Source organism: Electrona antarctica, assembly GCF_951216825.1.
Source record: "Electrona antarctica genome assembly, chromosome: 22".
NCBI lineage: Eukaryota > Metazoa > Chordata > Actinopteri > Myctophiformes > Myctophidae > Electrona > Electrona antarctica.
In genome coordinates this window covers 22,602,030-22,617,689 of record NC_136805.1, presented here as the reverse complement: position 1 = coordinate 22,617,689, position 15,660 = coordinate 22,602,030, and the positions used below count along the sequence as shown (strand labels likewise).

Genomic DNA, 15,660 nt, shown 5'->3' with positions numbered 1-15,660 from the left:
ATTGATATTGACCAGTCAAGAGACGCATGAATTCTAAATTATATCTTAGCTAATGGACGTTATATCACCAGGGACTTTATTTACATCAGCAAATTGTGCGGAAGATCAGAATGTACTTGATGTAGAGCCATAACCACATGAATGCCACTGGGAATTGGTCTGGTGGTGTGTGCCGGTGGTAATTCACTGCTTGGGCTACAGTGCCACCTGTTGGCCGTGATTTGTAGTTAAAAAAAGTGTTCACCTAGACCAGTGGTTCTCAAAGTGGGGTGTGGGGACCCCCAGGGGTCCTTGAGGGAGTTCCAGGGGGTCCCCAGCTAAATTGATAGTTAGGAAATAAATGGGCCCTCATGGGTCTGTAACTCTGAGAGTGTGCAAATGAAACCCAATGGATCCTTACGGATCTATAACTCTGAGAGTGTACAAATGGAACCGAATTGACCCTTACGGGTCTGTAACTCTGAGTGTCCAAATTCCATTTGTACGCTCTCTGTGGCCTAATCTAATGGATAAGGCACTGGCCTCCTAAACCAGGGATTGTGGGTTCAAGTCCCATCTTGGGTGTTCTGTTTTTTTTGGCTTATCATTGGATTGGTGCATGTTACTTGTCTAGGCTTGCTTGATAGATTGAATGTCTATTAACAGTCAAGTCAAGTCAATTTTATTTATATAGCACATTTAAAAACAACAGCAGTTGACCCAAAGTGCTTTCCAGAAAACAGGTAGACCGTAGTCTATCCACAGTGCAATAGTAGAACATGTAATACAATCATAAAACAGGCCAAGCAAACAAAATAACAACAAAAACAATGAACAACAATAAACAATAACTTCACACTGTGTTAAAAGCCAGACTAAAAAGGTGTGTTTTCAGGTAGGATTTAAAAATCTCCAGGGTGGGGCTAGCCTTGATGTGGAGTGGAAGATTATTCCAAAGTGTAGGTGCAGCTACAGAGAAAGCCCGATCACCTTTGGTTTTCAGATTTGAAGGGGGGACTGCAATGAGTTTGAGAGTGGAGGATCTGAGTGTCCTGGTGGTAGGGGGAGCAGTTATTAGTTCAGAAATATAGGAAGGGGCAAGGCTGTTAGGGATTTAAATACAAAGAGGAGTGAGGAGTGAGCCCTGATGAAGACCGTATAGGTCGAAACATGTCGGTTCAATAAAGTTCTCCTCCTTTTAACATTAAGTGTGCCCGGATCTCCTCTTTGTTCTATAACAAAGAGGAGTGATTTGAATTGAATGCGGAATTTAACACGTAACCAAGTGTAGTTTTGCCAATGTAGGGGTGATATGATCTCGTTTTTTTGTTCCAGTTATCAGTCTGGCAGCAGCATTTTGGACCCTCTGTAGGCGGGAGATGGCGGAGTGGGGTAATGGTACGGTTTAATTACAATGATTGTAAAAATGAACAAAAAAGCCCTATGGGCTTGTTTCCATTGTGGTCTTGGATCAGCATTGGAATTCTGTAACACAAATAGGTAATGCAGTCAGACAAATGGAAACGGACACGGAAAAAATCGACAAAGAGAAACTACTCGGAGTGACTCAAGTGCATTCAAAACAAAAATCGTTGTTATGTTTAGTCCCCTATCTCTCTCACGGAGGTGTGTACTGTTGAAGCTCTTAAGCTTTCCATCAGTATTAAATATAGCCTTTTTAAACCCCTCTGTATTTCTCATTTTTGTGAGTGGTGCAACCACTCCCTTACGGAGCTATGTGTGTGTGTGGGTGGGTGGCTGGGTGCCTGGGTCTGACCACGAAAACAGCATGGTTGTTTTTCACCACCTGTGCGCAACCTAACACACACACAAACACACACGCACATATTAACTGTATGATGATTTCGGGTGTGCCAGTACAGTACAGTACAGTACAGTACAGTACAGTACAGTACAGTACAGTACAGTACAGTACAGTACAGTACAGTACAGTACAGTACAGTACAGTAGAGGGACCCCCACACGGTAACTCTGTCATTTCTCAAACGTTTCGGACACAGGGCGGCTCGCCGGAACCGGCCCGGCCCCCTGGGCACGTTCCTGGGGGTCTGGATGTTCCGGGGACCCCCCCAGGGACTCCCCGGGGACCCCCACACGGTAACTCTGTCATTTCTCTACCGTTTTGGACGCGGGGCGGCTCGCCGGAACCTGGCCGGCACCCTGGGTGCGTTCCTGTGGGTCTGGAACCCCCCCACACACACACACACACGGAGTTGCACCACTCACTTCACACGGGTGTGATTTTTACAAGAGGGCTGGCAATACATCCCCCTTCAACCACTTAAACCCTATATACTTTTTGACCAGTCCTCCAGGGATCTATACGTGTACTAGGCCTCTTGTACTAGCCCTCAGACAGACAGCAGCAAAGCTGTTGACGAGGGACAGGAAAGAGGATGCGGTGGGATTCGATCATAGGCCAGCAGCGGTTCCGGGGTCAATTGTCCTGACCGCCATCGATAATCCCTAACTGTATTCAAATCTATCTGTCCCTTAGGATCCTGGACTTCCGCCGGGTCCCTCCTGTGGCTGGCAGGCTCGTCAACATGACCAAGGAGATCAGAGACGTCACCAGGGACAAGAAGCTCTGGAGGACCTTCTTCATATCGCCAGGTACATTTTTTATGGGTCTACAAGTAAATATCCCCTTTTTTCATTTCCTACATAAAATATAGTCACAACTTTTCATCAATTAAAAAGAATGCACGAATCAATCAACATGTTCGGGCAAACATTTCATTTCTCTTTTGGGCCTTGAGGTAAAAGGGAACCACTGGCCTAACCTATAGTAATCAATAATCTGAAATGTATGCAGCACCTAATGCACTATATGAAGCCAAAGTCATGTACAGAAGCAGGCGCATAGCGTGGAATTTGAGGACCTGTGCTCATCAAGCTCCTCTGGGCCACCCCATTCCCCCTCCCCTCCCCAACCACAGAATTATATAGTTCAAAATGAGTTAGAGTCATATTGATACAGGCCAGGAAGGATGAAAACCTCACTCATTTTCTCCCTTCACTTGGTTTTATGTTTACATTTTGTACTTGGAACCACGAGGTCACTTGGCAGGCACTTTGCACTTAGCACTTCCTCTCAGGCAGGCAAGAAACCACAGGCCCACTGCTCACCAGCCCCATGCAGCCACGAGTGTGTAATTACTGTCTAAGAAAGGTGGCATGGCCCTCATAAGCAGGGGCATAGCGAGGTATTCCTGGACCTGTGCTCATCAAGTGCCTCTGGGGCCACCACTCCCCTCCCCAACCACAGAATTATACAACTCAAAATTAGACTCTTTTTCATGCAGGAAGGATCACTTATTTTGTCCCTTTATTTTGGTTTATCACACACACACACACACACACACACACACACACACACACACACACACACACACACACACACACACACACACACACACACACACACACACACACACACACACACACACACACACACACACACACACACACACATTTTAATTATTTTATTTGGATCTGCACAAGAGGCGCAATACAATAGACCCAAACACTGATCAGAATTAGGTTACATTATATGGTCCAACCAGATATAGCTGCTGCACATGCTTAGCACACAGAGGAAAAAAAGATAGCACAATGATGACATTCTATTACTTGACACTACTAGACAGGATGTTTTTTTTTTTTTTTTTTTTTTTAAGCCACCTAGGGATAAATGAAACAACGCCTTCTCCAGATAGACAGACTGCCCATAATAGCTGAGACAGAACAGTATTTAGCCAGTTTTTTTGCAATCCACCCAATTGCAGACCCCTGAGCACAAGTTTATGGACATGGCCCAGACTTCCAAATACAAGGACAATAAGTTGATAGTTATACACACACACAGACACACACACACACACACACACACACACACACACACACACACACACACACACACACACACACACACACACACACACACACACACACAACTCATAACCACTTAACGCCACTCTCCAAACATGCTGTAACTGGGCTCCATATTTAATAGATGAAGCAGGAACAGTTTCCTAGTTAATGTGCTGAGAACGAAGCCTGTTTTGTTCCCAAAATTGCTGGAATCCGCATTCACTTGGGTTTAGTATTATCATGGGATCTGACTAAGATCCCCCCCAAAAATGTAGGTAATTTAGCATACTGTAGTTCCTTTTTTTTATACAAACGAGGCACATTCTCGTGGGATTACGTTTACTCTCTACAGCTATTATTCATCAGAGAATTCCCCAGGTATCTGTACTGTGCGAATAGAGCTTTATACTGTATGTGTGTGAGGCCTCCTGGAAGTAAGGGTATGGTCTCATTTGTCATTTCTCTAAGAAAATAATGTGTGATACAGCACTTTCAAAATTATGTAGCTTTCAAGTAGTGAAGACATATTTCACCATGTAGCTGGGCTAAAAAAAACACATTTTCAGTGGCATATCTACTTTTTACTTATTACTCGTTTACTTTTTTCTAACTTGTATTATACCCTTTTATTATATCATATATATATATATATATATATATATATATATATATATATATATACATATTAGCTGAAGATCTGTTTCTGCAAACGACACCGTCACGCAGTATAATTTATTCTTGTTTCCCTTTTTTCCACAGCCAATAATGTGTGTTTCTATGGCGAGTGTTCGTACTACTGTTCGACTGAGCATGCCCTGTGTGGTAAACCAGACCAGATTGAAGGATCGCTGGCTGCCTTCCTGCCAGACCTAGCCCTGGCCAAACGCAAGACCTGGAGGAACCCCTGGAGACGCTCTTACCACAAACGCAAGAAGGCAGAGTAAGAAGATCATTGAATCAGAGAATACTTATTTTCTACTTATTTGTACAAGATTGTTATAGGTATTCAGCTATTGCCCTTATCCAGATAAACTAACTTACACTGAAGCTGTATATGGTTGTGTTCAAATGAGTTAAATTAACTCATAGAGCAGACATTTAGATCATAGAATAACCCGCACACTGTCTTCACTTGTTCAATAGAGATTTCATTTCGGTCATGGACCTTCCTCTAGGCATCTGACTGGCAGGCATCTCACTGTAGTCAAGGAGTGGGGGAGATAGAGCTTCACTTCTTGACCACTCATATAGATACAAGAAAAGCTACTACTAGTAGGAAATCCCCTTCTGGTTTGGTGAGAAAGCCATAAAAGCAATTTTTGATGAGAGTTGATCCTCTCTCTCAACTCTCGTCAAAAAGGTCTCAAGAGGCTGCACAATATACCAAGTGGCTCCTTGAATTGGCTTTTTTAGCCATCTGCAAAATAATTGCTTTTTCACCAAGGTGTTGATACTCCAACTCCTCTGAAACTTTGTGGGAGCCAATCAAAGTTAGGGTACCCAAAGGCCTGGGCGAAAGAAAAATATAAATTGGTCAATATTAGGGGTTTGTAGGGATGCTGAATCATCAAATTAAATTGTGGTGGTCATAATTTTCACTTGTTACTTTTGTGGTATATACGGTATTTTGATTCCATTCCAATCCTCAGTTATGGTAATGAGGAATGGTTACGTAATATTATTATGCAAAAATAACTTTAATTAACTGATTTTAGAATCTTATAGACTATAATTCTCATTTGCATACAAAATGAAGATTATCATGAAATAACGAATATGAAAAATGATCACTGATTAAATTCATTGTAGTTTCAATTAACTGCATAGTGTGCATATACAGTAATATAAGAAAACTAGAAAAAGTGCCCTTCTGGGCACAGGTCTCCACCAGGAGGATAGGAGTGTGTGTGTGATGTTTGGCAAAATGTTTAGGAGCAATATAAACGTGTGTGTGTGACGCGGCTTGGCCTGTTGTAGCGCCACCATGAGGCTGATTTGAAAACTGTCAAGTGGCATTTCTTCCAAAGCCTAGTGGGAATATGCATGCACAGTTTCACCACAATTGGACGCTGCGTTGAGTAGTTGTGGCGATTTGTACAAAATGGGTACAAAGCGGGCTACTCCTGAAAAGTTTAGAAGCCAATTGTAGCCAATGAGGGTGGATTATGAGAAATCAAACAAACCCGTCTTGATCACATGACTATGGAGAGCATGTGTACCGATTTGCGTGAAATTTGGATAAAATCTGAAGGAGTAATATTAGAAAATGTGTTTTACATATGTCGGCCTCCTGGTGGCGCTATAAAGAGCAGATGTGGAAAATTCCAGGCAAATGTTTTTCCTTGGCCTCTAGGGAGTTGGCATACAAAGTTATCCACAGATCCGTGCAGTTAGATGTAAAAACACTTTTCGGCCAGTTATAGCGCCACCATGAGGCTGAGTTGAAAATGTTCATGTGGCATTTCTTCCTCGGCCTAGTGGGAATGTGCGTGCACAATTTCACGGAAATCACACAATGTGTTCATGATTTGCAGCATTTTGTTTGAAACTGAGCACTCCTGCGAACTTTGGAAGCCAATCTTAGTCAATCAGGATGGAGTCTGAGAAATCTGAAAGACCTGTTTCGTTGAATGGCTCTAGAGAGACTGTGTACTAATTTGCGTGATGTTTGGACAAAATCTGTAGGTGTACTGTCCAAAAACTTGTTTTGCATAAAGCGGCCTCCTGGTCGTTTTGGAAAATTTGGGGCAGAGGTTCATCGTTGGCATCCAGGGAGTGTGTGTGCAAAATTTGGCATTGTCCGGGTTAACGGTGCCGGAGATTAGCTGTTCACAGACGGAAGGACGGACGGACACACACACACACACGGACGGACGGACGGAGTGCAAAACATACTCTCTCCCCATGCCTTCGGCCTGGTGGAGACAATGAAGACAAAATCAACATCCAAACAAAATAATTAATAAAGCAAGTTTTTCTGCAACAGGATTTCATAACCATGTTAATTGAGGGATCTCCATCTCCCTTGTCATCTTTGATACCCACCAGATGGCTGACACATTCACTAACCTCTTTATCAACCACACAGGCACAAACCGGGTAACAAACCTCCAAACTACTTATGATGTGGAAGACAGCAAACTATTAGGGAAAGTTTCCGCAAAACTGTTCCTGTCAACAAGCAAAGATTTGGGTTTTCATAGTAAAACTGTTCCTGTCAACAAGCAAAGATTTGGGTTTTCATAGTCTGTAGTCTCTTCAAGACAGCATGTTCTAGGAATAGGCGGATGCTGTCTGAAAAGGGGCAACAAAACTCAATCTCAAACTCAATCAAAACTCAACTGCAATCCGATGGACCATCAGCTATGCAAAAACACCTACTTCATCACGAATACCAACAAACTCGCCTCAAAACACAGTCGCCCCGGGCATACAGCCGGCGCAACTGCTCAGGCTGGAATTCCTAACCTTAACCTCAGTAAAACGGTGTGAAAAGCTAAACCTATTCCTAAATTTAACCCCAGTAAAACTACGCCTAACCCTACTAGACATATTTCTAACCTTATTCTCAGTAAAACAGATTCAAGAATGTTTGTATGTATACTTGGTCATATTTTTATTTTCATATATTTTATTTGCACTATTCAAATAAAATAAACTTAATCTGGGAAGTATGTGACCTTTTTTATTCTTTATTTTTTAATTGCAATTTTGTTAATTGTACTACTTGGTTCCATGGACATACCAAGCAGACTTTCAGGCCCACCTGGAAAGTATTATATCCGAGGCTACTGATTATATGACATGGGAGTCTAAAACAAACCTGAGTACTTTCACCACAGGGTGGCATTCAGTGTATCTAATGTATGTATTGTACCTCTTGTGTGTGCATGTGGTGCACTAGTTGCTCTCTGCTGCCACCTAGTGTCTTTTACACAGCACTTCACTTGTGCCAGTACTGCTGCATCCACCATGTTCATCCTTGACCACTGTGTGACAAATTTCCTTCAGGACATTAACATTTGTCTTATCTTGTCTTATGTCTTCACCACTATCCTGGCACTTTTGACACACCTGAGTCATGACCATAAAACCTTTGATTCTGTGAAAAATTTAATTAAAAAAAAAAAAAGCTAAACAAAGGGTATTTATTAAATATAGTATCATATAATTAAATATTTAAAAAGATATTTTTCACAGAATCAAAGGTTTTATGGTCATGTTTCACCAGGATCTTGTATGGCTTGATCTAGGCTTAGAATAATTGATATAAATATTTTTGTAAATCTCAATAGGAAAAATTAATTGGAGAGTTTTCAGTGGGTCCAGAAAACCACACCCACTGCTATGCTCTATATAGAATAAAGTGAAATAACCCACACACCGTCTTCACTTGCACAATAAGGACAACCTTTATTAATGCAACGTTCAGATCTGTCAGATGCTTATTGCTGTGTGATACTGTGAATTGCTGTGTGATACTGTATGTCGTACTGTGCTGTGTGTGTGAGATATCACTGATTTTATGTATCTTCTGTTGCATTTAGATGGGAGGTGGACCCAGACTACTGTGAGGAGGTGAAACAGACCCCGCCTTATGACAGCGGAACACGACTACTGGACATTATAGACATGACCATTTTTGACTTCCTCATGGGTGAGATGATACGGTGCATTATGAGATTCATGACAGGAACGCACTACACACAAAGTATGTTGCCTTTTAGTGCTGAAATGGGATTTTCCAACCTCACACACACACACACACAGACACACACACACACACACACACACACAGACAGACAGACAGACAGACAGACTCTCTTGGCTGATTTATTGGCATGTTGTCACCTGCAGGAAATATGGATCGGCACCATTATGAGACATTTGAGAAGTTCGGCAATGACACTTTCATCATCCATCTGGATAATGGCAGAGGGTGAGCCCATGTTTAAGAAGATCACTTTCCCTGTTGATATGGTATATTGAAACAGGAAATGAGACGTAGCCTGCGGAGTTAGTTCAGTCAGACATACTCGAGGGAGTTCATGCCGTGCTCAAAGGTGCATACTAGTATACTCAAGGGATTAACATGCTGAATTTCTACGTGGGTGTATAAGTGTGTGTAAGTCCCACACGTCATTCGCTGATGTGGATTGTAGTTCTGACTGAACTACAATCATTTTAAGAATTTAGCAATGATATGGCTTAAACATAATAAAATACATGGATAATAAAAGTAAGGGTAATGATTTTATGTACAGTTGTGTAATGTTATATGAGATCAGTGTTTCTCCAAGTGGGGTCCGGTGACCCCCATGGGTCCTCAAAGGGGTTCCAGGGGGTCCCCAGCAAATAAATTATAAATTATGAATAATAATAATATTAATAATAATAATTTAAAAAAAATTAAAAAGAAAAAAAATCTAGCATCAAAATCTGTTTAATCACCCTATACATTTTAACAACGTAAATCGTGGTCCGTTTCACAAAATTTCAAGGTGGTGGTCCATGGCCAAATACATTAATTTGGGGGCATGACATGAAAATGTTTGAGAACCACTGCAGTAGATAACTCTCCCGCTGCTATGTTTCATTCTAGGTTTGGAAAGCACTCCCATGATGAGACCTCCATTCTGGTTCCTTTGAGTCAATGCTGCAGGTAAAACGTCCTCTTTAAGCAGTATCAGGTGGATTGAATGAGTAAATGAAACGTACTCAGCAATATTTTAGACTAAACTAATAACCCAATTACATTCACCCCAAATCATTTAACATTATTCTCATATTCGTTGGGCAGAAACCACTTATCTCCATACTTTTGTGTTACTTTGTAAATGAATGCCCTACTTTATCATACTACAGCATCGCACAAAAGGATCAAAAGTAGCAGATACAGTACAAGCTCAATCTGCTACATTGCTATTGTGAACATATTAGGTTTCCACCCGACAGAGAAGACGGTATGAAATATGCATTAAGTCAAACATTATTTGTACTTGTAGTGACTTTTTTTTGTTATGTTATGCTATTTAAACTAACTCTAGTCTCCACTTCGAATCCCGTGTAGAACATGAAAGTTTCACATTGCAGCTAAATTACAATTTTGCTAAATGTTATAGACATTGACTGCAGGCATTGTGGATGCACTCTTCAATTACTCTATTTTTAGTGTCACACCCTGAAGAAGGCGCAAGCCGACACACGTTGGTGTTTCTTTAATAAAGGTTTTTTTTACCAACAAATCCACCTTCAGTACCTGGACCTGGATTTTTATGCCTTTTCCTGTATATTTTTACTCTTATACTCTACTTTTAAATTAATTTGACAATATAGTATAATATAGCCTACAGTTGTAATGAATTTGCTTTACAACATAGTGTAGTGACAATTTCGTTTACGACATATAGTGCAGTGCTTTTGATGGCAGCACAGTCCGACTGTATAATTTTTCTAACATTCAGTATAGTATTGCATGCTTTTGATGACAGTTAGCCGCAATTTGCAAGCCTCCTCTTCGTCTGAGGTAATCTCATTTTGATTGCCAGGTCTTGGTGAATAGATTGAAAAGCTTACTCTGTGAGCTTGTAGAGAGGCCCACTGGTTAAGTATGTTACTTGTAAGTTTAAGTTTTAGTTAACAAACAAGTAATATAGTTAATTAGTTATCATTGGAACTGCCTCTACAGTCATCTGTATAGAGGGAAAAAGAGTGGAGAGCATACACAGCCCTTTGGGGCTCCTACACTGATTGTGTGTGGGTGGGAGAGAGTTTGAATTACACTAACATTAATCTACTACTCTTACCTTCAGGCTGAGGCTGTCGACCCACCTGCGTCTACAGCTGCTGGCAAAGGAAGAGTACCAGCTCTCCACCCTGATGTCTGAGTCCCTGGTAAGAGACCGCCTCAGCCCCATCCTCATACAGCCACACCTGGAGGCCATGGACCGAAGATTACGCCAGGTAACTGCTTTGCATTCACACTCTCTCCGCAATGAAAATAGATAGGAAGTGGATGAACAAGCACACTCTATTCTCACCTACCGTGTATGTTTTCTCATGCCAATAAATCTCCTGTGTGTGTGTGTGTGTGTGTGTGTGTGTGTGTGTGTGTGTGTGTGTGTGTGTGTGTGTGTGTGTGTGTGTGTGTGTGTGTGTGTGTGTGTGTGTGTGTGTGTGTGTGTGTGTGTGTGTGTGTGTGTGTGTGTGTGTGTGTGTGTGTGTGTGTGTGTGTGCGCGTGCGTGCGTGCGTGTGTTAGAAAAGGGTACTATTTGAATGTCATCTGTTGCCATGAAGCATTTCTAACTAACAGTGTTGCTTTCTAAAGCTTTTTTTCCTCTGTTTTTGAGCAGGAAATTGTCTTTCAATGTGTTTGATCACTGAAATCTATTATAACATAATGTCATACTGTATTTCTATGGGTTATAGGTGCTAAGGGTGCTAGCTGACTGCATTGAAAAGGAGGGCTACAGCAACGTGGTGGAGGATGACCTACAGGGAGACCGAGGGACAGACCACACCTACATGGCCCCGCGACGGAGGTAGCTGGCTGGGCACATGGAGCTAACCACCTGGGAGCTGAGTACTAGCTGGATAGGACTGAAAGCATGGAGATACAACACTGCGCTAAAGTCATTGTCTTGAACTGGACTGCTGTATTGTGTAACAGATGACATCCATCTGTACATAACATTCTCAGAGGCCCATGTGTTGACTTTGACACAGGAAGTGTCACCAGTTATGGGGACTGAGCTATCTGGAACTACAAGCCCCTCGGATAGGACTGCATGGGTGCGGTCCAAAAGGTGCAATGACTTAACCTTTACCGATGGTGGACACTACTGTATATATTGGTAGCGTTCCATTTTCAACGCACAGGGACAGAGCGGAAACTCAGAAAATGTGGCAGTAACTGGACCACACCCTGCTTTACCTATAGACTCTTTACCTAAGAGTCCTAATAGGCCACTTTATCACCACAGCTGATCCTAACAATCATCACAACCAACCAACCCACTACAGCACCATCCAACCATGAAAGTCTTGAAAGAGATGCATTTGTCTTCATCTTGTTTAGGACACCTTTTTGAATTCAGTGAATTCTGAGGGACTTGTATAGATTATTCTACACCCCCAAACCCCCCACTTTACCCCTTCCTCTTCATAGCTGAATTGTGTTCCTACGTGTTCTGGTATTGCTAGTGTTTTGATTGCAGAGGTTAAAGAAACTGACTTCTTTGTCGTTTTAATACGTAAAAAGAAATGTTTTATTGCATAATGTCTTTTTTTTATTCTCTTATTGATCTTTTTCAGAGGTCTTTTGTTTTGTTTTCAAAATGGAAATATGTGATTGGAGTGCCGGTTTACTCCTGGATTAGTCATTTTTTCCCTATCGGTTATCAGTTATGTCCTTGAGAGACTATTTATTGATTTTTGTATTTATTATTTGAAATGAATAATACATAATCAACATCATAATTTGTTTGTGTTATGACTGAATTAATGCAACATCATCAGATTTGCACTTACCCATCTGTCCAAAAGAGGGCATAACTAGCCTGTGCAATAGCAGTGCACGCATTGCTACATACCATTGCCTCTCAGTATAGGTTCACCTTTCTTGGTGACTGTCTCCTTTTTCCATCCCACCTGAAGCTAATTCATACTTAATTGACTGTGTCATACAACACAAACAATGTATTTGTCAACCCTTTTTTTACTTGAACGTACATTTATTTTGTCACCTGACGGAATTGGTCGACAAAGTATTAAGTTAACCATGTTAAGTTAACCATTAGGTTAAACTATTGTTTAACCATGTCTAACCTTGGTTTACAGCTAAACCAAAATGAAAATCAGTCCACTTACCATAATATCATCATAGAACAATAATCCAGTCTCCTTAAATTCAAACATAATGTCCATCAATATGTTTCTGATTAATACTGTACGTGTCTAAGCCCATGTTTACAACATATAATCCATTTCCAACTGCTGTTGAGGTCATATTTATGGTGCCAAAAAGTTATGGCATCGAAAAAAGCCAAATGTGACACTAAAAGTTTTATATTATTATTTTATTTTATTTTTTTGTAATATGTCCAGGTGTTGCTGTTGTTTGAGAGATTATACTTCATGATGTACATTTCATTCCCTCCAAACAGCTGATGACAGCTCAAAAAAGAAAAAAAGAAAAAGAGAACTCAAAGGAGTGGTTACTGGCTGAAATTTAATATATACAGTAGGAACATCTAGTGCCTGTGCAATGATAGAAATACTTGAATGTTTGGTTTCCTAACTGAATGGGTTAAAGGATATATTATTCCCCAGATACAAGTGATAGATAAGATGCCCAGATCTTAATGTATGTGTATGCGGACTCCGTCAATTCCATAACTTTTATATACATCTCCATCTAGTCCTGTGTCAGTACTGTGTGTGGAGATACAGATGGAGCCATGGAAGCCCTTAGAGGATACGTCTCAGCCTTGCAAATGCTTCTTTTATTTTTATTCTGACTCATCGTTTCTGTGGAGTTTCATTGCATCATGGTAAAAGTGCAATAAAACAAAATGTATCTTTCAATGTATCTATCACAGGTGTTTTCGCTCACTTAAAGTGTACATTACAGTAAGTCTTTTATATTGTCAGAGACTGTTTTCGCCCCCTGTCCATCCATCCTCCAGTCTGTGTGTGTGTGTGTGTGTGTGTGTGTGTGTGTGTGTGTGTGTGTGTGTGTGTGTGTGTGTGTGTGTGTGTGTGTGTGTGTTTTGATTGATTGATTGAAGAATTTATTAACAGTTTGCAGAATTACAGTACATTTCAAGCACAAACTCAATACAAAGGCTGTTAACTGTGAGTGGACGACCCAATTAAGCATTACACTTGTTTCCAATAGAGCGTCGCAGTCCCGCCTCCTACCCTGGACCAGGAAATGAAACCCAATGCATTATTCTCATAGACATTTCTTAAAGTATTTATTTAAAGACGGTTACGCCGCGGACAAAGTCAACTCGAGTCGTGACAACTCATGACAACACAAACAATATTTTGGACCAAACAAATAATTAGAAAGAAGAAAAAAACGGCAGGTTACAACACTTTTTTTGTTGTTTTTCTTCTTTGTAATTATTTGTTTGGTCCAAAATATTGTTTGTGTTGTCATGAGTTGTCACGACTCGAGTTGGCTTTGTCCGCGGCGTAACCGTCTTTAAATAAATACTTTAAGAAATGTCTATGAGAATAATGCATTGGGTTTCATTTCCTGGTCCAGGGTAGGAGGCGGGACTGCGACGCTCTATAGGGTCCACCATGTGTGTGTGTGTGTGTGCGTGCGTGTTTTTGGGAGAGGGGGGCTTGGTCCAGCTCATCTCTGGACCAATGGTGTGACACTTTGCATGCATACTCCCGGGAGGTCAAGGAAGAAACTCTGCCCCAAAGCTTTCACAAAGGCCTTTTATAGCGCCACCAGGAGGCTGCTTTTTTACTGTACAGATTTTGTCCAAACCTCACGCAAATCAGTACACATTAGGCTATCTCTATGCAATGAAGACGTATCTTTCAGATTCTTCATATTACATTCTGATTGACTACGATTGGCTTCCAAAGTTGGCAGAAGTGGCCCGTTTTGCACAAAATCCACAAATCATGAAAGCAGCGTCCGATAGATTTTCTCCCCCACACTTTTTTACTAGGCTACTATTACTACAAATGTTGTCAAAACTCACACACATCAGTACACATTATGTCTCAGGCCATTATCTCATCCATTTGCCTGCCTTCCAAAGTTTGGCATCATTAAAAATAGTGAAAATAGCCGACCTACAAGCTCATAACTATTTTAATTATTTTAATATGTTTTTCAAAACACAAAAAATGCCTATTAAGATCCTAATATTATTAGGCTTTTTTTCAAGATACTGTAGGGCCCTCACTCTTTACAGGAACAAAGGGCTAGAGTACTTGAAGGTTTTGCCAGTTGAACTACAAAAGAACAACTCAAAAGGACTAAAAGACAAATCCGGGGTCGAACAAGAAAGTTACTGAAGCTTTAAATGCTGGAGGATTTAAAGTTTAAACTTTACTAACTGAATGCTAAAATACAAAGGAACTAGACAGGTGCATGCATTCATTATTTGATCCCTGAAATCCAACATCATAGAAGAAGAACACGTTTCTCCCCAGTCACAGTGATAGAAAAAAAACAATGTAGCTACGGTAGAAAGACACACTTTGATTCAAAGTGTAACCTCGGCTGGGAGGCGAACCCCAGACCTCATATCAACAAGGCGCATACCTTACCAGTGGACTAAACAGCCAGACCTGATGAACAACCAAACCTAAAGTAAGCAACAGAATAAATGTGTTACGTTTTAAGCTATTTTAATATAAATGTTTATTTACAATTGACTTCTTTACTAAAGACATTTAGTTGTAATTATTAATAACATCGCTTAATTGTATCAAATAAATCCACTAAAGACTAGGCCTAGTTGTAATAATTCATTCCATCTGTTAAATCCATTAAAGATATAGCTGTAACTTATTAATTCTATCACTGAGGAAATCTCCGGCGTGAGCGGACGTCCATACGCCGTTACTACGCGGTCCAAGAGAGAGACGGCGTATCAACGGCGTATCAACGTCGTGCGCACGGCGTGTCGGCGTAGTTCATTTTCAGCTCACTTTCAACTGTCTGAAATCACAAAAAACCCTGTTTTTGGACAAAAACAGTCCGACGGCGTGAGCGGACGTTGATACGCCGTTGATACGCCGTCCAGAGAGAG

The 15,660-nt window shown here is 41.0% G+C and overlaps 1 protein-coding gene across 2 annotated transcripts in view; it reads left to right on the top strand.

The window, feature by feature from the left end:
• fam20cb (FAM20C golgi associated secretory pathway kinase b) overlaps nucleotides 1-13,459 on the top strand; it is a 69,490-nt gene extending 56,031 nt beyond the window's left edge. The window contains exons 5-12 of one of the 2 annotated variants that reach the window (XR_013788854.1): nucleotides 2,498-2,613; nucleotides 4,633-4,813; nucleotides 8,421-8,530; nucleotides 8,731-8,812; nucleotides 9,476-9,535; nucleotides 10,686-10,836; nucleotides 11,303-12,655; nucleotides 12,713-13,459. Coding sequence is in view for 1 of the 2 variants with exons in the window: in XM_079493104.1 (XP_079349230.1) it covers nucleotides 2,498-2,613; nucleotides 4,633-4,813; nucleotides 8,421-8,530; nucleotides 8,731-8,812; nucleotides 9,476-9,535; nucleotides 10,686-10,836; nucleotides 11,303-11,419 (817 nt within the window). In the remaining variant the exon portion in view is untranslated. Of the gene's footprint in view, nucleotides 1-2,497; nucleotides 2,614-4,632; nucleotides 4,814-8,420; nucleotides 8,531-8,730; nucleotides 8,813-9,475; nucleotides 9,536-10,685; nucleotides 10,837-11,302 lie in introns of both variants that reach the window. The other variant, XM_079493104.1, reaches the window with a different exon arrangement.
• The last annotated feature ends 2,201 nt before the right edge of the window (nucleotides 13,460-15,660 follow it).